At 55.0% G+C, this 23,601-nt stretch overlaps 3 protein-coding genes across 21 annotated transcripts; all 3 read right to left on the reverse strand.

Annotated features, from left to right (window-relative positions):
• Window positions 1-220: 220 nt before the first annotated feature.
• On the reverse strand, window positions 221-5,166 carry CCDC106 (coiled-coil domain containing 106). 6 transcript variants are annotated; one of them, XM_031681689.2, is made up of 7 exons: window positions 4,786-5,166; window positions 4,077-4,143; window positions 3,337-3,412; window positions 3,118-3,225; window positions 2,854-3,030; window positions 1,573-1,785; window positions 221-1,165 (listed from the first exon to the last, which is right to left on the reverse strand). In XM_031681689.2, exons 3-7 carry the CDS (start codon window positions 3,365-3,367, stop codon window positions 849-851), a joined length of 846 nt encoding a protein of 281 aa, XP_031537549.1. In that variant the 5' UTR covers window positions 3,368-3,412; window positions 4,077-4,143; window positions 4,786-5,166; the 3' UTR covers window positions 221-848. The 6 variants fall into 6 exon arrangements, with proteins under 6 accessions (XP_031537549.1, XP_072824528.1, XP_072824526.1 ...); XM_072968427.1 differs by having other exon boundaries at window positions 3,337-3,527; XM_072968425.1 differs by having other exon boundaries at window positions 3,337-3,485; window positions 4,786-5,165.
• A 484-nt stretch (window positions 5,167-5,650) lies between these two features.
• Window positions 5,651-7,816, reverse strand: ZNF581 (zinc finger protein 581). 3 transcript variants are annotated; one of them, XM_006216268.4, is made up of 2 exons: window positions 7,527-7,816; window positions 5,651-6,739 (listed from the first exon to the last, which is right to left on the reverse strand). In XM_006216268.4, exon 2 carries the CDS (start codon window positions 6,718-6,720, stop codon window positions 6,127-6,129), a length of 594 nt encoding a protein of 197 aa, XP_006216330.1. In that variant the 5' UTR covers window positions 6,721-6,739; window positions 7,527-7,816; the 3' UTR covers window positions 5,651-6,126. The 3 variants fall into 3 exon arrangements, with proteins under 3 accessions (XP_006216330.1, XP_031537552.1, XP_015105071.1); XM_031681692.2 differs by lacking the exon at window positions 7,527-7,816 and adding an exon at window positions 7,460-7,488; XM_015249585.3 differs by lacking the exon at window positions 7,527-7,816 and adding an exon at window positions 7,318-7,454.
• Window positions 7,817-7,844: 28 nt separating this feature from the next.
• Window positions 7,845-20,461, reverse strand: ZNF580 (zinc finger protein 580). Of its 12 annotated transcripts, none has more exons than XM_072968439.1 (7): window positions 20,266-20,461; window positions 19,807-19,890; window positions 16,349-16,613; window positions 15,799-16,023; window positions 12,534-15,362; window positions 9,999-10,775; window positions 7,845-8,810 (listed from the first exon to the last, which is right to left on the reverse strand). In XM_072968439.1, exon 7 carries the CDS (start codon window positions 8,796-8,798, stop codon window positions 8,280-8,282), a length of 519 nt encoding a protein of 172 aa, XP_072824540.1. In that variant the 5' UTR covers window positions 8,799-8,810; window positions 9,999-10,775; window positions 12,534-15,362; window positions 15,799-16,023; window positions 16,349-16,613; window positions 19,807-19,890; window positions 20,266-20,461; the 3' UTR covers window positions 7,845-8,279. The 12 variants fall into 12 exon arrangements, with proteins under 12 accessions (XP_072824540.1, XP_072824541.1, XP_072824542.1 ...); XM_072968440.1 differs by lacking the exon at window positions 20,266-20,461 and adding an exon at window positions 20,032-20,217; XM_072968441.1 differs by lacking the exons at window positions 16,349-16,613; window positions 20,266-20,461 and adding an exon at window positions 20,032-20,217.
• Window positions 20,462-23,601: the final 3,140 nt, after the last annotated feature.

Here is a 23,601-nt window from a genome sequence, read left to right on the forward strand (position 1 = left end):
CTAGTCCAAGTAGCCCAGCGCGTAGTGTTCACACCTCTTTTCCGGAGCTCTGCCCCTCCAAGTTCCCCAGAGCACAGCTTCTCCCCCTTCCACCCTTACCTCCGGGAGACTAATTACACCCTGTCTTCCCCAGCCTCCCCGTTTCCCGCATGACCGTCCGCTTCCCGGAACCCACTAAGGCCTCCGTCATCGTCTCCGTGGCAGCGGCCACCCATCTCAGGAACAGGCCAGGGTCTAGTTTATTCCAAATTTTATCGTCTCTTTTTAATTTAAATTCTCTGAATAATTCTCTATCTCACTTGGATTTGGGGCGGTCCCGGAATGCGGGTGGGGAGCTCCTTGCAGGGCGGGCAGGTGGGCCAGCCTCTCTACGGGGCTGGGGACGGAGTATGTACAGTGCCCCTGCCAGCAAAGTCCCGCAGTTACCCCAGGAGGAAGGACCCAGTGAAGACAGGACGGTGCTGCTCAAGTGGGAGGAGGGGGTGCCAGTGTTGAAGAAAGGGTAGAAACCAGCCCCTGGACAGTAGTTCTTGGGAGCCTGGCAAAGTGAGGATCGATCCACCCCCTCAACCCAGGGAATGCTGAGGAAAGAGAAGATGCTAGGAATGGGGAAGGCAAGGGAGGCAAATCTATACACAGGGTACCTAGGGTGGGAGTGGCGGTCCGCAGGAGGGGAGGGAGCGAGGCACACGCAGAAACAAGCCACCCACTCTACCCCATACCCTCGTGAGGGGTGCACCACTCTTGCACGCGCTTGCTTGCTTGCTCGGGGTGCCAGGTGCCAGGCGGGTGGAGGGGGAGGGAGTTGGGGGCCGGAGGGCGTGTCCCGGACCAGGGCTGGGGCGGGATCACCGCTTGAAGCGGTAAGTTATGGGAAGCAGCAGCTTGCTCTTTTTGAGGGCCTGCACCTTTTTGAGGGTCTCATCGTCCAGGGCCAGGAAGCAGCGGCGCGAGTACTCCAGCAGACGTTCCTTGGAAGGGTCAAACTCGCCCACCTCCGCCAGCTTCTCGGGGGCCACGATGAGCAGCTCTGCGATGGGCGTGGTCAGCGCCACCGTGTTGCGATCCACGCGGTGGTGCTCGAAGGCCCGAGACATGCTCTTCAGCTTCTGGAAGGTGCCCAGGATCTTCTTGTAGCGGCAGAGCACCCCGTCGGCGTCCTTCACTGCGGGGCCCCGGGGAAGGGAGAGACACGGGGGCAGAGAGAGACGCGGTGAGGCGACAGAGAGGGAGGAGTGGGACAGTAAGGGACAGCAGCCACTGGGGATAAAGAAGGAAGATGAGCACAAGGAGGGCAAAGACAGGCAAGGAGCAGAGAGGAGCCCAGTACAGGAAGACCAGGAGAACCAACTGGAAAAGGGGAGGGGGGAGGCAATGAGGGTGAACCAAAATGTAGAGGCTGTAAACCAGGACCACACAGGGAGGCTGCTACAGACAAGCAGGTCTGGCCTGTTTGCTGATGGGGTGTGGAGACCGAGGCTTGGGGAGAGACGGGGATCTCTTTGGAGGTCACCCCTGCAAGTCCCTACCCCAGGCCCCTGCTGAAGCCCCCACCCTCTGTGCCTTGCTCACCCCGCTGCCTCTCCCGGGCCTTGGGCTTCGAGAATCGCCGCCGGCCGGTGCCTCCTTTCTGCTTCTGCCTCTTCCTCTCGATGTTACTGCCTTCTTCAGACACTCCACTGAGCGAGGAGGCAGCCGACTCCGGGTCTGAGGCCTCGCCCCCAGCCCCACCTCGGCCGTCCCCCTCAACCCTCCGGAGCACAGGCTTTACCCGGCAGTGGTCCTCTGGAGAGAGGTGAGAAGAGACAGGAGCATGCATGAACTGCAGGAACAGGAAGGAGGAAGAGGCAAGAGGTCTGTCTGCAAGGTGGGGACAGACATCCCATCACAGAGATCCCCAAGGAAACAGAGGGACAGAAAGTGCTAAGTAGATGCTGAGGTCCTTACCAGCTGAATACTGTACAATCAGCTAGGATCTGGGGACAGAGGTCACTGAGTAGGGTAGGGGCTGAAGATGCTCTGCTGACCCCTAAACTGGTGGCAAGAGCTTTGGGGAAGGGGATCTCGGGAGAGTCTGAAACTTACTGGGGTTCCCACAGTGGAGGAGGGGTTTTCTGGGGACCCAGTGGGGTCTCCAGGTTGGGATAGGGGGTTCAAACCCTGAGGGCAACCTCAGGCCCTGGGTCTGGTGCGCTGGTAAAGGCAGGCACCCACCTTCACCCAGACAGAGGGAGCAGCTGAGGCTCTGATGCAGGGCCTTCGAAAAGGTGGGTTGGGGGGGTCCAGTGTTGGGGTTCCTGCTGATAAAGTCCAGAGGCCCCTGGGCCTGACCATCCTAGGTAGGTTCCCATCAGCATGGGGAGACAGTGGTAGGTCCCAGCAACCCAGGCTAGAGGCAGCTCCAGAGCAGAGGGGTCCCCAATAGCATCGGTGTTGAAAAAAATGCAGGCCCCTTGCCCAGACTCTCAACTGAATTCACAGAGGAGCAGAAGTTTTCGAAGGAGCCAAGCCAGGGACTGAACACCACGAAGCAGAGAGTAGAGGCTGGTTCCTCCAAAACACAAACAAGATTTGACAAAGGAAAGCCCTTTCTGGGGAAGGGGAATGGGGTACTGTTCAAAATACATGGGCAAGCAGGGAACAGAGTCCTGCCCATTAGCAGATAAACTCAAGCAGGAAGGAAGCTGGGCTTGGCGTCCCAGAGACTCCACCGTTCATTCCAAGGAGAGGGCAAAGATGCCAGGTCCCCCTGAGCCATCAAAGACGAATGTGGGTGAGAAGGGCCCTGTGTCCCTGAGGAAGGCCCGGTGCGGGTACCCAGGAGTGAGACAGGGAGGGAACTCGCCCGCTCACCTGCATCCATGCGGGCGGAGGAGATGAATTTGTCCAGCTGACACCTCAGGAAGTCCCTCTCCTCCTCCAAGTCCTCAATGCGCTTCTGCAGCCAGGAATTCCTCTCCAGGGCCATGTGCAGCTGGGCCCTGACACCGTTCATCAGGGCCACAGTCGGGGATGCAGGCTCCGGAGGCTCTAGGGACAGCAGGGGACCCCGGTCACCCCCAGGCCTTAAGGGCCCCATACCCCACCGGACTCGATGCTCCCACCCCATCAACTCACCCTCGAAGTTTCCCCGAGAGGGGCTCAGACTGTAAAAGATCTGTGGGTCTAGGTGGGGCGTCTCATCGAAGGGGATGGAAATCTCAAAGGTCTCATTGTCCTTCTTCACTGGAGAACAGAGGCCAGTGTCACCCCAGGGGAGTCCTTGGGCACCTTGGACCAGCCCTCAATCAAGCAGCAGTAGGAGCAAGGGTAAAAGCAGGGTCCTGGCTTCCTCACCTGTTCTCCTCCGGCTGTTTCGGTCATTCATGGTGTGGCCTCCTGCAGACCCCAGCAGCTGAGCGCCTCAGGGGCACTGGACAGAAACAGCAGCCACAGATGGACCCCTCTGGGACATCGCGGGGGAGCTGGGGCACAACTTCTCACGACTGGGTGGGGGGAGGGAGGTGCTGAGGGCCAAGGCTCCCGGTCTAAGGGAGGAGGGGACCCAGATCCCTCAGGACTGAGGGAGGACGCCTAGGGTTATGAACTCCTAGACTCCTAGACAATGAGAGGGCTGGAGAAGGAAGGAGCTGGGTTCCCGGGGGTGTCGACTGAGCGGGGATATCCTGGCCTAAATGGGACGGACCCTCATCACAGGTCGCCTCGGGGCCAAAAGAAGTGAGAGGTGCGGGGGAGGGAGATTGTGCCCCAACTTCCAGGCGTAGGGTGGGATCTAGACCACACGCGGCGCCTCCCCCCACCAGGGGCACCTCACGCCCCTCCCCCGCACTCGCGTGGGCGAGCAGGGCCTGTGCCCCCTAGAGGGGCTGGGCGCGTGCGCAGTGCGGGGAAGGTCATGCGTGGAGATGAGCCCCCCCCCGCCCCCGCCCATTGTCCCGTGGGTGGGACTGGAAGCGATGGAGGCAAGTAGTCCCAGCGGGGGAGGCATCAGGCCATTCGTGGCGACGCGGCCACCACCCCCCCCACGGCCCGCAGGTGCCCGGGGTCGGAGTGGCCGGGGCCCCGTGCTCACCCACCCGCTCGTGGAATCTGGCCCGGGGACCGACGGCGGCGGCGGCGCCCATTCTCGGCGCCGGGGAGCGTCTGCAAAGAGAAACGGGGAGCGGAGGAAAGCGACCACCCACGCGCAGGCGGGGCGGCAGGGGCGGCGAGTCTCTGAGCCGGGCGACCGGGAGGGCCGGGACGCCAGGACGGCCAGGTCCGCCTATTGGCGTGCCTTCTCCGGGAATCTCCGGCCCCAGGTGAGGCCCGCCGTTTGCGGTGGAGACCGGAGCCGCACTTGCGCGATGGCCCCTTGCAGCACTCCCCCGCCCTCCGCAAAGCCTGGGCAGGGAACATCGCGAAACTCCCAATTCTTGGAGAGCTGGCGGCTCCGGGGGTCCCCCGGGTGAGTGACGGTACGCTGAATCGCCCCGGGAGAAGCGGGGAAATGTAGGGAACTGCCAGGAAAGTTGAAGCTCTGGGAGAATCGCCTTAGGCGATACCCTGGGACCTGGCCAGTGTGGACCTCCTTCATCTCCCACAGAGCATCAGCGCAGCCTCGGTTCCCAGGATCGTGGGGGAATGAGTTACCCCTCCGTGGACACAGAGACCTAGAACCCCACCACAATCTTCCCCACCTCGGCACCGTCACCCCAGTGTTAGTGAATAAGAGCTGGCTTGGGAACACTGAGACTTAGATCCCAGCCCTGGCCGCTCCTCCTCCGCAGCCTCAAGTCTACTCACCTGTAAAGCAGCGAGATTATAATCCCTTTTAGGTTCGTCGTGAGGACCCAATGATGTGACACACTCAAAACGCTCAACCCAGCGCCTGACCGTAGTCAGGCTCCAGATGGGTACTGTTGGGGTTATCCGAAGTCAGACAGCGGATCTGTTCTTCCGCCGAAAAAGAGGTCGGAAGAAGAAATGAGGCCCAGCACAACGCCTGGCACAAAACAGCCACGCAAGGAAAATTCATTAAGAGGGCAGATGTTTATGCAGCGCCGGGCCCAGCTCCACCTGCCCCTTCTTCTCCCAGTAACATCCGCGCTCTGGAATTTTTGCCAGCCCTTAGGAGAGCGATGCGTCAACCGTGCAGTGGGAAAACCTAAGTGTCTGCGCCACCTAGAAAGCTGTGGCCACACTCCTACCCACTGCACATTACGAATAAATCCAGCCTGGGTCAAAACGTCCAGGGGGAGGCACTGCCCTAGATCGGTTTTTTCAAATTACAGGTTCACGTGCAGAGAATTTCGTATAGTTGAATGAAATCTGGAATCGGCAGTTTCAAAAAAAAAAAAGATGGAAAAAAATTGAGACCTACACATGGCAGAGATAACTATTGTTAAACTTTTGTTTCGCATGTTTTGTGTACGGGTATACTGGGATGCCATATAAAACGTGTTTCTTACAATGGATCATGGTTTTAAAAAAGAAAGAAAAGTTTAAAAACACTCTGCCTAGATGACACAGGTGGTCAGGAGCAAGCTTGGACTAACCCCAGTGCAGGCCATCTACTCATTCCCCAGCCAGGTGAGCCGAGTCCCAAATGGAGGCTGTCTCTCTGCTAGACAGGGCAGAGACACAGTCCCCCAAAACAAACCTCACCTGCTCAAAGTGGAAAATGTATTTATTGGATGTCCAGTCTCAGGCCCTGACTGGGGAGTAGAGGGCAGGTCTGGGACCCCGCCCCTTCCCTCAACATCACAGGGAAACCTCTGGAAGAAGGTGCAGATTCCTCATGGCCCCCCAACCATGGCTTGCAAGCCAGAGAATTTCAACACATAGCACTTTGACCTCCACCCCTCCAGTCAGGGCTCAGCCAGGGAATAGCTGATGTCTCTGAGGCTAGGGGACGCCACTCTGTTAATGTGAGGTCTCTTTCCCATCTTATCTCCAGAACACAGAGGACCCGAAGATTACTGGTGGACTCCTCCTTCGGGTCGGTCTAGGCCTCGGCTCGATGGGTCTGTGTCTGTCTCCAGGGCCCCGCAGCCCAGCCTCTGGTGCTCGCAGGGTGTCTGAGTGCGACAGCAGTCCATACTCCCCCCAGAAGCCCATGGTACCTGGGGTACCCTGCAGCCTGGTTCACGGATGCTTCCACCGAGTGTGCTTCTGCAGCGTGTTCTGCTCCATAAATCGACGTGGGCAGTGCGGGCACTGAAACGGGCGCTCCCCGGAGTGGACCCGGCTGTGCTGGGCCAGCTCACCTGCCTCTCGGAAGCGGCGAGGGCAGAGCGGACAGCCATGGGGCCGCCCGCCACCCGCCCGGTGAATGGAGTGGTGCCGCGCCAGGTGGCTGGCCCGCTTGAATGACTTCCCGCAAGTGTCGCATTCAAAGGGCTTCACCTCCGAGTGAGTGATGCTGTGTCGCTGAAGGTATGACATGTACTCGAAGACCCGGGAGCAGACGGGACAGCTGTAGCACTTTTTCTGAGCTGAAGCCCCATCGGGCCCGGACTCCCTCTGAGAATCGTCGTCCACCAGCACGGTGTACGGGACGCCCTGGGTATCAATGAGCAGGTAGTGGTTGGGCCTCGAAGGGGATGAAGTCTGGGGAGAGCCTGTGGAAGAGGAAGGTCCGGGTTCTGGGGACCGGCCTGTCCGAGGGGGAGGGGCCTCCATCACCTCAGCAGAGGGAAGCGCCAGGGACTGGGGGCAGGGGGCTGGCGGCACCAGCATCCGGAGGGGTGGCTGAGGCCTGGAGGATGGGAGAGAGGATGAGAAGGTTACATAGAGGAGGGAAGCTCAGCCTCATGGGCACTGTTCTTTCCCCTCTATGTACCCTGCTCAGAAATGCATCCCCTGTCCTCCTTGTTTCCAGTCCTACACTGGACTCTGTAGCCCTCTGTAAGGTTCCCAGGGGCTCTCTCCTTGGAGAACTTCTCCTATCCTCTGTTCCACCACACAATGAGGCGCGGGATCTCTGTACCCCTCTAAGCAAGACCAGGACCTCGCTCTACCTTCCCTCTTTGTGCCCTCCTCAGCTCGTGGGTTGCCCCTCTACTCTGGCCACTCGGCAGAGCGTCTCTGGAGCCCACCCGATAGCTCTCCAGGTCTCTCAAGCATCGACGCCACTGACCCCGGTTTGGGTGTCAGTCCAGCCTACATTTTGTACCCCCTCTATATGTGCTCAAGCCTTCCCAAATGGGCTCTCACATTAGGACCCCCATGTCCTAATCCGGCCGCTAGTCACCTCTTGGAACACCTCCGCGCCCCCTCCCCTCGCCTGGCTACCTGCAGGTTCTCTCCAGTCCACGCCCAGCCACCTCCCCCTACCCCAGTTCTTTTAGTGTCCCAGCGCTCTCTAGGGTTCCACCCCTGGTCCGCGGCCCCGGCCTCCGAGCCCCTCTACGCGAGTTCTCGGCAGCGCCCTTTCCGAGCCCTCAGAACAGCCCCTCCCAGCCCGGCGCTCAGGTACCCGCTCTCCCGGCCCCGCCCCTCTGCACGGCCCGCTCCGGCTCCCTCCCGCCTCCCGGCCCCCGTACCCGGTGCTGCAGCCTGTCGGGTCCGGGCGACTCCGGAACGGCCCCGGGCTACCCCCGTGGTTGCAGCTGGCGGCGGGTTGGGGGAGCGTCTGGGTGTCCCCCAGGAGCTGGCGGCGTCGGGTAAGTGAAGAGAGGGCCAGGGGACAGAGGAGAGGGTCCAGGGGAGGGTGGTGGGGGCGGGGCGCCTGGGCCTTCGGGAAACGGCTCCGGCCAGAAACACACGCCGAGAAGAAGGTTCCGAGGCACCGATGGTCCAGTTTCCACCCCCAACTCCGCCGCTTTGCCCTCCGCCCCCGTACGCAAATAAGAGCCCTAAAATGGAGTGCGGAATGTTTATTGAGTAGAGGGTGAGGGTAGTGGGCGCAAGGGGGAGATACAGAAATAAACCAGGCCGTGCTGTGCTCTTTTGTCAAATCTTCCACGCAGACAACAACCGTTCACCAGTTCGGAGCGGAAAACCGGGGCTCAGAGAAGTTACGCCACTTACAAAGGCTCGCACAGCACAGCTAGGCTGGAACTGGGTTCCGACTGCCTCCTAGGCCCAGGAAGGGGCAACGACTTGGTCTGTATCACACAGCTAGAGAGGAAGGGAAGGAAGGAATGTTTCTCCCTTTAGATAGTTGGGGAAACTGAGGCCCAGTGCAAGGCAGAAACCTCAGCTGAGCAAGGGAGTGGGGGGGGGTGACGCTGTGTGGGTCAGCCTTGGTGGCCCAGAGAGGGGCGGGTCAGGGCAGCACCGGCCGGGTCTGGAACTTAGTGGAGGCGCACGTGCTGCGCCAGCTCCGCGGCGTCCTGGAAGCGGCGTGGGCAGAGCGGGCAGGTGTGCGGCGGGCCGGCACGGGCACGGTGCGTGGCACGGTGCCGCGACAGGTGGCTGGAGCGCTTGAAGGCCTTGCCGCAGGCGCCGCACGTGAAGGGCTTGAGGTCCGAGTGCGACACGCGGTGGCTCTGCAGCCGCAGAGGGCTGGCAAAGACACGGGCGCACTCCGGGCAGCTGTAGCCCTTGCGAGGGCCCGGCTCTCCCGGCGGTGCCTCGCGCTGGGGTGGACCCCGGGGCTCCTCCTCCAACTGCACCGTATACGTGTAGGGGACCCCGTTGGCGTCGATGAGCAGGTGGCGTCCCAGCCGCGGGGGTCGGGGCCCTGCGGCCGAGGAAGGAGTGGAGGAAGGGCCTTCCGTCTTGGGGAAAGGGGGAGCCTTGGGGGGCGGTGGGTCCATGGCCTCCGGGGAGGAGGACCGAGGGTGGGGTGGCCGCGGCGGCAGCAGCAGCATCTGGAGCGGCAGCTGGGAGCGGCGGAAGGGGACAGAAGTTAAAATCACCCCTTCCTAGGGAAGGTCTCCCCATTCTCACTGCTTATTATCCCCCCTGTACCATTGACCTGCGTCCCCTACAGAAAACAGACTGCTTCCAGGCCAGCCCGCTCTACTTCCATCAAGCAGCTTTGGAGGCTCCTACAGCTGAGCTCAGCATCGCCCAGCTCCAACTGGCCTTTCTCTGGGGTCCTCCTCTTCCCCAAGCCAGACTGAAGGGCATCGTCCGGCCGCTTCCCTTCTCCCCACTCTCCAACAGCCAGTCAGCTCTCAGGTGTGTTTCCCCTCTTCACGTATTCATGCCTCTTTCATCCCACCCAGGGCCCTTGCCTCCGGAATTTCTTTAATGGGTCGCTTCCTCTTCTCCCCAGCCCCAGCTCAGGTTGCATCTTCTCCCCGCCAGGACCACCGCAGCAGCCTCTTTCTTTGGTCTCCAAGCCCTCCTAGATCTCTGTCCCCACTAGGTTCCCTGGAAGGCTTCCCATCTCAAGATACGCCCGCCGCCTCTCTTAATTTCCTCTCTAGGTACATCCCCAGAGCCCCACTAACCCAATTCCCCACTTTTCACACAGGGCGTCTCTATCCTGTGCCTATACTTAGCACCTCAAGGTTTCAGCATCTTCTCCCACTATCTAACCAATCCTCGAAATTTCAGGTGTGCACACCAAGGACGCCTCAACTGCCTGATTTCCATGTAGCCCACGGCCCATGAATCTTGCCACCTGCTAAGAGCCCCACCCAAGGGTCCCTCCCTCTCTCCAGTCCCAAAGTATAAGCCGCTGACTTCTTTACTATTTCTCTCTATACCCCTCAGGGGCCTCCTCCCACTCCCCGTGGCACACACCAGAGCCTCTGGAGTCTCTTTCCCAAACAACCTCTGCCAAGCCCCGTTCTCCCTCCTTTCTGTGCGCACCTGGCATCTTTAATTCTCCATCCCTATCCTCTATTCCGCTTCCTTCTCTACCCCAGGGCCCCTGAGCCCGTCTGCTCCTTCCCCGCTACACCCTCAGGACCGATTCGCTCCTGCATTCCCACCAGTCTGTCCCCGCCGCCCTGATCCCCCGAGCTCGTTCCCGGCCGTGCCCCAGCCCCCTCCCCCAAGCCCTGCCGGCCTCGCGTCGTCCCGGAGCCAGGCTCCTCCCTCCATCCCGGCCCCCGTACCCCGTGCAGCGGCCTCTCGGGTCCGGAGGACCGGGCAGCGGTCCCGAGCAGCCCGGTCTTCCCCTCGCGAGAGCCGGCGGCGGCGGGACCGAGGCTTCCGGGAGCTCCGGGCCGGCGGCGCCGGGGACGCGGGCGCGGGGGGCGCGGGCGCGGGGGCGCGAGGGGCGGCGGCGTCCCTGGGAAAAGGCGCCGGCCGGAAACGCGCGCGCCGCAATGAAGGTTCCGCCGCCTCTGAGCCTGCCGCTCTAACGATCCGCGTTTTTTGAGCAGCTGTCGGGGGAGAGGGGAGGGGGACGAGGGCGCGGGAACCACACAGGCAGCCACCCCCTGCCTCGTTCCCACCCACGACGGGAACCGTCGGTCTCTGGAACGGAGATCGATTAGTAGACGAGATCAGGCGAGGCTGTCTTTGCCCGAAGTCCCATGAGGAATGGGCACGCCCAATCTGTCCTCTTCCCACCGGCTGTCCCGCCGGCGTCCCCTGCCCAGCACGGCAGAGGGTGGGAGGAGGGTCGTTTCTGTCCGATCAGCAAATGGGGAGACCGAAGGCCAGAGGCCAGCCGTTGGCTCTGATGTGGCACCGCCATTATCCTCTGGTCCCGAGGTCACACCTGGCCAGATACACAGGTGGGCAAGGGTGGCTCTTCCCATCGGGCAGGTGGGGAAACTGAGGCGCAAGGAGCAGCAGCCAGTGTCTGGGTGGTGTCCACAAGAAGCGCGATGGACGCGACGCTCCTGCGCGCAGAGGGGAAGCGGCGGCCAGGCGGCAGGGTTGACCTAGAGAGGGGCAGGGCAGACAGGCCGGGTTCGGAACCTTGTGCGTGTGGCCTGGGCGCTGGAAAGCCGGCCACAGGCGGCGCACGTGGAGGGCTGGAGCGTCGAGTGCAACTATCGGCCAGTCGGGGCGCCCGCAGCTCGTCCCCAGCTGCGCGGTGAACTAGTCGCACACCACGCGTGTCCACGAGCAGGTCGTGGCGCGGCGGGGACAAGAACCGGGCAGCCGCAGCAGCTGGAAGGGCAGCTGGGAGCACAGAGGGCAGAGAACCGGCCTTACTGTCACGCCCAGCCCCAGGACCCCGGAGTGGCCAGAGCTGGGCCAAAAAGAATTCTCTGCTTTGTAGGTAACCTTCTGTGATCTGCGCGCTGTCTGGTGCGACAGCCACCAGCCACGTGGGCTATGGCGCATTTGAAATGTGGCTAGTGGCTGAGGACCTGGATTTTAAATATTACTTAATTTCTCTTAATTTAAATCTAAATAGCCATAGCTCGTGGCTGCCCACCTTACCGTAGGTCTCCGAAACCACCCTCAACCCGTTGCAAACTGGAGACCAGCGGGCCAGAAAAAGCTCAGTGTATATTTGGTTTGGATCACAAGATAATTTTTAATGTTTTACTGGGCAATATTTTAAAAGCCAGAAAATGCACCGACAAATTCCCAGGCACACTTGGAAAAAAGTCTCTCGATGTAGCAACATTAAGTTGGAACTCATGGAGTATTCTTCAGAAAATCTTCAAGAAACCCCAGATGACACGACTGTTGTAATATTAGGCTAAAACGAAAGATCCTCTAGAATTATGCTGTCCTAAAGAGCAGCCACCGGCCACATGTGGCTCTCAAACGCTTGACATGAGTCCAGTCTTAAGGGAGATGTGTCAAATGCAGGACACCCAACAGATCCTGAGGACTTAGTGCAAATGAGTGTAGACTGTCTCCTGCGTGATTTTTACGTGTATTACATTCAGAAATGATACTTTGGGTATGGCAGATTAAATAAAGTATGTTATTAAAATTTACTTAATTTTAACGTGGATCCTGAAAACTTCCCATGAGTCTCCCACCCAGATCCCTTTCTTGAGTTTCAGATCCGAATAACTGGCTTTGTACATGACAGCCATCCCACTCCCATCTCTGGAAATAGTGACAATGACCAACATTTATCGAACCTTCCTATGGGGCCAGTCAGCGCTAAATGCACCAACTTCTCAGAGCGGATCCAGGACGAGATGCCACGGGGATCCTTATTTTATAGATGAGAAAACAGAAGCACAGAGAGGTCACATGACGGGCCCGGGTCATCCATCGTGGGCTGGGAGAGCCAGGCCAGCACCTGCTTCCGCCTGACCCCTGAATCAGAGCTCATGACCACTGTCTGCAAGCACCTCCCACATCTCCCCAACCCACTGCCACTGCCACCCCAGCTTCAGTGACAGCCTCCCACCCACCCCTCTGCCTCCTCTGCCCGTTTCTCTAAGGCGGGAACACTGCAGCAATACATATATTTCGCTATTGTTGTATCTGCAAATCTTGAACTACCAATTTACCCCTTAAGGGGGGGAAGAGGGTGGGAAGGGATAAACATGTATTTTTTAAACCCAGATAATCATGTCACTCCCTGACCTAAAACCCTCCTTGCTGCACATAGACTAAAACTCAGACGCACCCCTCCCCCCCCCACCTCCACCACCACCGCTCCTTGCCCTGGCCCTGTGTGGACTGGCCCCCATCACCTAGGTGCCGCCCTGCCAACTCCTCACCTCCAGGGCCTCGTGTTTGCTGTTCCCCTCTCTGGGGTGTTCCTCCCAGCCCCTCATAGGGACAAAATCCTTTCTGGCCATTCAGGTCTTGACTCAAATAAACACATCATGGTTGACGCTTAGCTGGTCGTGTCAGAGGTCAAGCAGGTGAGGAGTGAGGCCCCGCTGGCTGGTCAGGCTACCAGTTAGTTCCTTCGCATCTTGGACCGCGGTCTGTGGTGCTCCTGCTCATTTATTGACTGGCTGTGTCACCGCCTGCCTGTCATCTCTGTCCTGAGCAACGTTCTAGCCTCGGGATCTAGCAAAGGCCTGGGGAGAGGGTAGGGGCTGGAGGCAGCACTGGTTGAATGAATGAATGAATGAATGAATGAATTCAATCACCCCATCCAAAAGTAAAGCATAATTTCCCCCCACAACCCCCACAACACACACACGCACCTGCTTCTCTCCTGGGACAGGATCATGATGAAGCCCCCACACCCACACAAGTCTGGAACCTCAACTGTCCTCACCCCGCCCCTGACTTCCGCACTCCCCAAAGCCAGAGAGGCACCAAGTTCTGTCCCTCCCTCATCCTGAAGGTTCTTAGGGCGATCTGCCTCCCACCACTCTCCAAGCCCCAGCTCTGGCCCCTTCCAGTCACCTGAGCCCTGCCTTCTCCCTGGTATCCTGGCCTCCAGTTCCCTGCCCCACTGGCCTGACACTCTTCTCACAGTTGTGTCCCATGTGACCTCTGCACCATGCAGACTTTATCACACTCCCCCCCTCAACATGACCCTCAGGACCAAGTCCCCGGGTTCCTCAGTCCTGGGACCTGAGGCCCTCCACTAGGTGGCCTACCACTTCACCCCACCCCAACCACACACAGCATCTCACAGACCCTGACTAGACCTTGTGCAGCTCCAGGAGCAAAGGTTTAGTATGTACTTTCCCCTCTGGAACTCCCCTATCGCCTCTGCGGGCAGCCTCCTCCTCAGCTTCCTGGAATCCTGTGTGTCCTGACCTCCCAAGCTAGCGAGGCATCTCCTGAACACCACTAGTCCACCAGGTCCAGGAGCGTCCTTCTAACACCCTCCTCCCATGGACCTCCACCATGGCTCTGCCTGCAGTCAAAACCCCTTGGCCTGGCACTCAAGGCCTCTCCCCATCTGCCCCAAACACCTTTCCCCATCACCTGCCCCTCACCCACCCTGACTGGCCCCACGGTGAACCATTCTGACCTCTCAGTCCACACTTCGGACCTGGCAACACTGTGCCTCTGCTCACGCTGCCTGGGATTCCGGCCCCAGCCTCCCCAGCTGTCAGATCAGCACCTGGGTCCCCAGTCAGAATCAGCGCCTGGTCCCCAATCCAGAATCTTCTGCAACATGTGACTCACTCATGTACCCCCCACTTCAGTTCGTGCTGCCTGTTAATATCCAGGGCCTCGCTTATCCTCTCAACAATCCAGTGAGGCAGCGACCAGGAGCACTGAGCCCCTGAGGGCAAGGGCAAGAGGAGGCTGGTCCGGCCTCCAGCCCGAGTGCAGAGGCAGTACTCAAACTAGTGCCTCTGCTCCGGCACCCTCACTTCCCATGGCTGCCCAAACCCTCCTCAGCCCAAAGTCTGAGCCCTGCCTCCTTCTGGAATTTTCCTGGACTACCCTCTTGTCAGCGGCCATCCTCCATCCCAAGCTAGCTTGTATCCCCAGGCAACAAGCCCTCCTCCACCTTGGAGAATAAAGCCATTGCCAAGTCTGTGCCTTGGGCTCAATTTGGGTCCAAGTAACCCACTCACCAGGCTTTCTGGCCTCCTGTCTGTACCCGGCCGTGGGTACCCCCAACCCTCCCTCCAGGCCTTCTCAGTCTCACACCCCAAGTCCGTCACCTCACCTCAAGCCCTCACTCTCCCTTGAGCAGGACTCTTAACTATCTATGTCTTCTGTAAATTCCTCTCCCTTGAGCAGGACTCTTAACTATCTATGTCTTCTGTAAATTCCCCTCCCTTGAGCCCCCAGCCCGGCCATCAGACCCAGGTACAGCCAATACCAGTCAGAAAAGGGCTGCAGGGATGAGTTCTGGGATGACTCCAACCTCCAAAGCAGATGGAAGTGCCCCTAGGGGAGCACTCCAGCCAGCGACTCACACCCGCCAAAGGAAGGTTCCTACCTCACTTGGGTTCCAGCCCTACCCCCGCAATTAAAGAAGAATCAAAACTAACAAACATTTATTTCAGCCAGTCTTAGCAGCCATCGTGAGTTGCTACAAAGAAGTGAGGGGGCAATATCTGCTACCTCCGTTCAGCACCTGATGTTTGTAGCTCACCGTTCCATCCCATTTTACAGATAGGGAAACTGGGGTTCCAGAATGGGGTGGTGATGGACCCCAGACTAGAGAGACTGTGGCAGAGTCAGGGATCCAACAAGAGACTCCAGCTTTTCACCTCTGGTGAGGATGGCTGGAGACCACAAGCCATTCCCTATTTCAGGATGAGAAAACCCAGGCCCAGAGAGGCAGCCCCTTGCCCCTGGACACATAGCAAGTAAGCAGCAGCAAGGCCAAACCCCGACCTCTACCTTCTGTACCAGAAACGAGAGATTCCACAGAGCCCCTGGGGTCTCTCCACCGCCCAGGAAATTCTTTCCAACCTAGTGGTCCTGGACGTGCCGCACCATCTACCCTGCATCCTGCAAAGCCAGAACAGAGCAGGCAGGTGTGAGACCGACCAAACCGGGGCTGCTGTATGAGGGATACCTCGCTGCAGCGCTTGGAGGCCTCCCCACAGACGTAGGGCCGGAGCTCTGAGTGGGGTGATGCTGTCGCTCCTCCGGTGAGGGCAGCTCTTGAAGACCTGGAAACACGAAGGACAACTGAAGTCCCTGGGGGCTCGGACTCCGCCGGGGACCACCTCCGTGTGCACATACAGGGAACACCATTGCCGTCAGTGAGCAGATGACGGCCCTTTGGAGGAGGGGACAGGCCGCGAGTGGGGCGGGGACGTGGAGAAAGCGGGAGCCGGTTAAGAGGCGGGGGACCCATCCTAGGAAGGGAGGAGCCCATGGCCTCTAGAGAGATTCGGGGACAAGGTATACCTTGGGAGCCTGAGGGGAGGGCAGACGGGCGATTAGATGAAGTTCTTTCCCCAGAATTCACCAGCTCAAAGCCTCTCCATCCCGCGTCCCGAGCCACCCGGCGGACGCCCCGCTCGGGGCCTCTCCAGCCGCCCGGAGACGCCTCCGCGGCGCCGGCCCATGTTGCCCCGGCAGCGCCCGGGGCTCAGCGCCTACCTCCTGGCGCCGGTTCGCGGTGCGGGGGCCTCTCGGGGCCGAGCGCGGCGGGAACCAGCTCTAGGGGCGGCCGCAGGGTGTCCAGCGCGAGGTGGAGATGGACTCCGAGACCCTGAAGCCCGGCTTCCGCCGCCATCGCGGCCGGACGGGGTCCCTCGAAATCCGCCCCGGCGGGAAACAAACACCTCCGAACAAGGGTTCCGCGTGTCTGCCCGCCTCACTTCTCTGCAACCGGGCGGTGGAGGGACGGGGGTGTAATATAAAACCACTATTTGACGACGTGGTAGATGCACAGGGATGGGAGACAAAAGGGTTGGATTTTTATCCGAAAAGCCGTGACTTTTAAAAGGTCACTTTATCCTTCTGGGCTGGAGAAGGAACCAATGGTTCTACAATAAGACTTCTTTCAATAGGAAAGAAAATATAAAGTCTATCTACAAATAGGAACGGAAACTAGAAAGGGCTAGTGACTTGTCTGTTGCTACACAGCAAATGGCCAGAATTATTCAGCCTCTGGGACTGCTGAGGAAACCCCAGCCTTGTGACTTACCGTGTTACCTAGGAAGAAAACAGAGTCAAGTATCATTCTCCGTGTAGGTGGTAAAACCAAGAACAGAGAGGGGTAGTCACTGGCCCTGGGTCACACAGCTAGTCAGAGCTGGCTAGTATGATGCTAGCGCCTCCACAGGGCTGCAGTGGTGGAGGGAAGTGAAATCCGGGTCTGGTATACATCTGAACTCCTGGAGCACTTGAATGTCTTCCCGCAGAGGCCACACACTTAGGGCCGGAGTTCCGAGTGCAAGACACGATGCTGCCTGAGGAGTGCAGGTTTTTACAGGTTTGTAAGCACAAAGGGCGGAAGCCGGGTGGAAGCTGGCCCACCCATCTGCACAGTCCTGAACTGCTTCCTCCAACCACAGTAGGATGTGTGCAGAGCACCCCACGGTAATCAACAAGTGACTACTTGAGTTTGGGGGGCACAGTTGAGGACAAAATCGGTGACCAACTCATCCTCGTTTGAGATGCATTCCAGACTTTCCCAGTTTTAAAACTGAGAGTTAGAGGCAAAAAAGAACAAGACAAGCTGATAGATGTCTTAGCAGATTTGCCAAATCACTACCATCTGGCTGCTAACAGGGAGGAGAGAATCAATTCCTAGTTTACAAAGGGGTTATTGAGGCCACGCTGTGCAGTTAAAACCCAGGGTCCCTGCCTCCTGAGTGAGGCTAAAGGTAGGAGAATCCACCCACAATAACAATTAAGTCATAGTCATCTTTGAATCCAGAGGAGCAGCTAAAGGAAGGGAAAATTACATTGACTGAAGGTGCAAAGACATAAACTAGGGTTTGAGGTGACCAGAGGACTTGTCTGCATCCCCCAATCTTTGCTTACTTGTGTCACCCAACAACCCCCCCACACACACACTCCTTAAACCCCTCCACCCCAGCCTCATCTCTCCAAGGGACTGGGGGGCTTTTCATGGTCTTCTATGTGCCCAAACCCTAGACTTTCTAATTTTACCACTTCTCCACGCTCCCTGAATTTGCACAGGCCTCTTGCATCCATCAACCAGCCCGTAAGATGTGCGCTGAGGGTCTGCTTACAGGCCCCTAGAATCTGTGTGTGTGTTGGGATGGGGGGTTCCTTTCCTTGCATCTCCATTCCTCTTCATCGGAGTAACCCTCCTCTGTTCTCAGACCTCCCCGTACTCCTCGAGTTTTTTTCCTCCCCAACTCCAAGACCTCTTCCTTTCATGCTTGTCCTGCGACACCAATTAAGTGTTCCCATCTCCCTGGAAGTCTCTCACCTCTGAGAGTCTGCATTCAACCTATTCCACGACCTCCCCACCATCCCTTTCCAAAGCTGCCTCCCAGGAGTCTGATCCCCAGGACGCAGGAGGCAAAGAGACTAGACCTTCTTGGAGCCCTAAGGGGGCCATGGCACTGCGACCAGCAAGGAGGGGGACCAGGTCCACGTGAAAGCCTTCTGGCTGGAAACACACACCTTCAAAGGAAGGTGTCAAGAGCCTTTTGTTCTGCTGATCTGTATCACAGTCATTCGGTCACCAAACATTTGTTAAGTGTCTCCTACATGCCAGCTTCTGGAGACAAAAGCATGAGCCAACCAAAGGTAGTCCCTGACTTCCTCTACCTTAGAGGCAACAAACGTTAAATGCATCGGACAGCTACTGCATCCAAGAACTCTCCTGAGCCTCCTGGGGGCGACAGAGACCAAAATATTGAAACGCCTCCGCGCTTCTCGACAACCTGGGAGCAGCAGGTTAGGGACAATCAGGAGAAATTCAACCACGGACAGCGTCCTTCACTAAAGAATCTTATATAGGTTGAGAAGAGAACTTCCTACAAGGTGTCACACATTCAGCCTTAGTCCTTCCTAGATGAGGAAACAGGCTCAGAGCGGTTAAGGGAGACGTTGATGATCCTGCAGCAAATGGGTGCCAGAGCCAGGATTACAGCCTACGTCGGGGAGGGCTTTACACTGTCTTATCCCAATAGTTCCATTTTGCAGAAGTTGTTCTATGGCCCCTGAGAGCTACAGGGATGAAGCTAGTCAGGTGGAACACAATTCAAGTGCTCCCTGAATCTGTCTCCCAGGCTACAGTCCTCAGTTTGGCTTGAATAAAACTCTCTTCTATTCCTATTACAGGTTGTGTATTGATTGTTTGCTTCGATGGTTGCATTGATTAAAGTACGGAAGTCTTAAAGTTACAGGCGATGAATTTTTGCACTTGGACACAGCCGTGTAACCAGCACCCCAGAAGTCTCCCTATCAGCCCCCACCGAGAGTGATCTGATTTCTATTCTCAAGGATTACTTTGGCCTGTTTTTAAGCCTCATTCAAACATAATCGTACTGTGGGCACTCTTCTGAGACTGAATTCTTCCTCTCCACATTTTACATCTGTGAGATCATCCACACTGTTGTGTATTGATAGGTTTTTTTTTTCACATTGTTGTGTATTCTATTGAATAACTATCCCACAGTTTGTTTCTTCCTTCCTTCCAACCGTTGACAGACATGTTTTGAGTTCTGGTCTATTATGAGTAAAACTACAAGGAATATTCTTGCACATGTGTTTGATGGACTCATTTCTTATGAGTGTTTATCTGGTACTGAAAGCACTGGGTCCCAGCTTGTATGTCTGCTTAGCTTTGGCAGGTATTAACAGTCTTCTAAGGAACTGTACCCATTTACATTCCTTTCAGCAATGTCAGCTGCAGTTGCTGCACATGCTTCCCAAACATGATACTGAAAGTCCTTTTACTTTCAGCCATGCTAGTTGGTGTGAACTGGAATCTCATTTCACATCTCCCTAACCCCTCATGATGTCGAATCCTTTGCCTGTGTTTAATGGCCACCTTAATATCTTCTTTTGTGAAATATCTATTGAAAGATTTCCCTCATTTTTAAGCTGAGGGAAGCTCTCATTGTCAATGGCCACGCAGGAAGCTGGGCGGGTTGAGGAAGCTGAGATCTAGGAGCACTCAGTGACTTGCTCATGGTACACTGCTGTCCCGGTCTGCTCAGGCTGCTGCAACAGTATCACAGATTAGGCAGCTTATAAACAACAGAGACTTAATCCTCACTGTTCTAGAGGCTGGAAGTCCAAGGTCAAGGTGTAGCAGATTCTGTGTCTGGTGAGTCTTGCTTTCTGATTCACAGATGGCTTTGTTTTGATGATAATGCCACTTGGAGGAAGGGGTGAGGGAGTCCTGTGGTGTCTCTTTATAAGGGCACTAATCCCATTCATGAGTGCTCCACCTTCATGCACGAACCATCTCCCAAAGATCCCCACCTCTTAATACCATCACATCAGGGGCTAGCTTTCAACATATGAATTTGGGGGTCGGGGGGACACAAACATTCAGTCTATGGAAAGAGCAAAGCAGAGACAGTTACACAATCTCCATCCTAGCACCTGACTTTCTAATAGTGAACATGGTCAGATACTTCCCTACCAAAGTGTCCCCCAATTTAATGTACTTACCAAGAATCCAAAGGAAGGGGAAGATAGCTCGGCGGTAGAGCACATGCTTAGCTTTCACAAGGTCGTGGGTTCGATCTCCAGTGCCTCCATTAAATAAAAAATAAAAATAATAAAATAAACCTAATTACTCCCCCCTCCATAAAAAAAAAAAAAGGAATCAGAGAAGCAGGCATGATATAAAGGGTGAGAAAAGGAAGCTCGATGGTGAAGTGCGTGCTTCCAGACCTCGCATGTACTAAGGCCTTGAGTCCAGGCAGGAGGTGCTGCAGGACCTGAAGGAAACGGCTGTACAGCGAACCCAAAGACACCAGACTTTAATGAGGATGTGGGGAAACTGGACCTGACACCCCCAATTCCAAAACCCCCGTCCCTCGACCCGAGCCCTTTCTGTTAGGTCTTCAGTTCCCGCCTTCGGAGGCCACTTCCGCTCCCCAACCTCCCTTCGTTTTCCCCGCCCACCATGGCCCCTCTATCCGCCGCCAGCTCCTCTATGGTACGCCCTCGTCTCTCGTTCTCAACTTCTCAGCTCCTTCTCTAAACGCCTCAGTCTTGGCCATCAGCCTCCCGCGCCCAATGAGATCCGTTCCCCGAGCGGCCTCTCTGGCCAGGCCGAGCGCAAACGGCGGCCCCCGGGGAAGTGCTTTTACGGAAAGCCCGGGAAAGGAGGGACCCCGGACCTGTAAGGAGGGACCCTGAGCAGCAGCTGCGCGTTTAGGTCCTTTGCGAAAATATTTCCGACTGGAAACACGCGGCACAGAGAGGAAGGATCCGCTCTGCGTTTGGGCCCCCTCTGATAACGTGGGATCCCAAGAGGATCACTCTCTCTGTAGGAGTTTCCTGTCTCTCGTTCCATTTTTATTCTGACAGCGTCAGAGACAGACAAGGAAATCAGGAGATGCCCACCTCATATCACAGACCAGGGAAAATGAGGCCAAGAATGGGGAAGGAACACGCTCAAAACGAGTCAACCAGGAACCAAATGGCACTCCAGCCAGGGTCCCCTGATTCCCAGTTCCCGGAACCTCAGTGTTTTTCTGTTTTAAAATAGGTGTAGGTAGATAGTAACAGAAGAGCTCCTAAAAGAGGCGGGCAGGGCCTTCACAGTCAGGTTCCAGTCCGATTCCCAGCCCCATCTGCAAGGATTCTTCACACAAAGCAAAACAGATCTAATTTTTTCCTTTCAAAGTAGTTAAGCAAAACTGCAGAGGTGGATTTACCACGAAACTAATGATGCTTAAGAGCCTCCGCACTTGCACAAGCTCTTCCCAGAGTGTCCACAATTCAAAGAGTGCTTCAGATAGTCACTGCTCAAAAACAACTCGCAATGCCTTGTAACTTTAAATTCATAGGTGAAAGAAACTTGATCCGAATTTCCCCAAACTTGACAACAATACTGAAAAAATTGTAAACCTGAAGTGAAACTTTAAGTTAATAGTAAAAAAGTTTTGATCAATCACGTGATAGGAGAGATTAGGTAATCTTTCTATTCTCTCTATAGAAAATGATATTACAAAGTTGTTGTCATATAAAGAGGCAATCAAAGAAAACAGAGTTCAAGTATTACAGGGCGGAGTCAGGTAGTCAACCAATTAAAATACTATACCATATACGCTTTTAAATTTGGGGGTCGTGCATGGTAATTGTCATCTTCTAAGTCTGTAATTGGTTGGAATTTATTTTCTATGCTAAATAAGTGTTCCCTTGTATACCTTTTTTTTGTATTTTAAATTTTGTATTCTTTTTATGAGTTGTACAAGCTTCGCAACCCCACATAAGAAGTTGCACAATATCACTAATTATTAGAGAAATGTGAATCAGAACTACAATAAGATATCACTACACATCTGTCAGAATGTCTATCACCAAAAAAAATCTACATATAACAAATAGTGAGGATGGTAATCATGGTGGAGAAAAGAGAATCCTCCTACATTGTTGGTGGGAATATAAATTGGTGCAGCCACTATGGAAAACAGGACGGAGGTTCCTCAAAAAACTAAAAATAGAACTACCATATAGTCCAGCAATTTCACTCCTGGATATATACCCAGAAAAAACAAAAACTCTAATTCAAAAAGATACATGCACCCCATTGCTTATGACAGCACTATTTACAATAGTCAAGATAGGAGGCAACCCGATTGTCCATCAATAGACAAAAAGATAACAAAGATGTACATACACATACATACATTAGAATACTACTCAGCCATTAAAGAAATGAAATTCTGCCATTTTCAGAAACATGGATGGACACATAAGAATATGATGCTTAGTGAAATAAGTCAGAGAAAGACAAACACTGTATGATATCACTTCTATGTGGAATCTAAAAAATAAAATGAATGTATGTAGCAAAACAGAAACAGACTCAGTGATACAAAAAACACACTCATGGTGATCAGTGCGGAGAGGGCAGGGAGGAGGGACTTCTTCCACTTAACATGTATTTTCAAAGTTCATCCATATTGAAGAATGTATCAATACTCCATTCATTTTTATGGCCAAATAATATTCCATTGTATGGAACTATACTACATTTTCTTTATCCATTCATCAATCGATGACATTTTCATCTGTTTCCACTATTTGACTATTATGAACAATGCTGCTAAAAGCATCAGTTTACAAGGTTTTGTGTGGACATCTATCTCTTGGACACATATCTAGGGGTGGAATTGCTGGGTCATATGGGAATGCTGTCTTCTGATTTAAAGTGCAGGACCCTTACTGCCATTTTCTAGTGGTTCCATCTAGCCAGAATTCTAGCCTCAGATCATGTGATGGACAGTCAGTGGAGTGCCAGCCCCTGAGGAAAACAGACAAGAAGGGAAAAGGCTAGGAGTTCACGTCTGTTGAGCACCAGTTAGTTCCAGGAATTATGCTAGACCCACAGTGCTCTCAAGCTGGGCATGCTCACTACAGCCTCACCAAGTAGCGCCATGGTGCCTGGTGTGCTGACGACAGCCGGACACCGAGAAAGGACAGCCGGACACTCAGAAGCTGCAGAGCAGGTGGACGGATGGCTCTGGATCTGGGTTCATCTGATTTGACACCTTAGTGTCATTCCATTGAACTGTGCCCTCCTCTTCAAATATTTAATATTTCAATATTAATATTCTCAAAAATCTCAATCTTCTATCTCCATTAATTCATTGATTCACTTATTCATTTGTTCAGTCATTCACCAACCATTCAGTGAGGCATCTACATGCCTCCTCTCTGTGGGTGTAGAGATGTAATTGATGCTTCCCTCAAAAAAAGGGGAGACAAGGAAAGGGTGTAGCTCATTGGTAGAGCACGTACCTAGCATGCCCGAGGTCCTGGGTTCAATCCCCAGTACTTCCATTAAAGAAATAAATAAATAAACCTGATTACCTACACCCCCAAGAAAAATTTAAAAATAAACCTGATTACCTACCACTCCCAAGAATGAATAAATAAATAAATAATAAAAATTAAAATAGTTAATTTTAAAAAGGGGGGACAGAGGATAAGTTCTGTGTGCTGGACTCCATGCTGTGAGGGTTTTGTCTCATTTAATAAAAGGAGTTTCAGTAGAACACCATTTCATACAAATCAGACTGGCAAAATTTTAAGTCTGACAAATATTCTGAAGGCTGTCTAGCGACAGGAGTGCCCATCCATTGGTGGTGGGAGTGTAAATCAGTAACAATTACAGCTAATGCACAGTGCTACTTTGTGTCATAAAACACTTCACAGATAATGACTCATTAACCCTCACAGCACCTAACATGAAGCTGAGTTAAATAAGTACTATTTTTAAACTAACTT

The sequence above is a fragment of the Vicugna pacos genome, chromosome 9 (assembly GCF_048564905.1).
Source record: "Vicugna pacos chromosome 9, VicPac4, whole genome shotgun sequence".
NCBI classification, from domain to species: Eukaryota; Metazoa; Chordata; class Mammalia; order Artiodactyla; family Camelidae; genus Vicugna; species Vicugna pacos.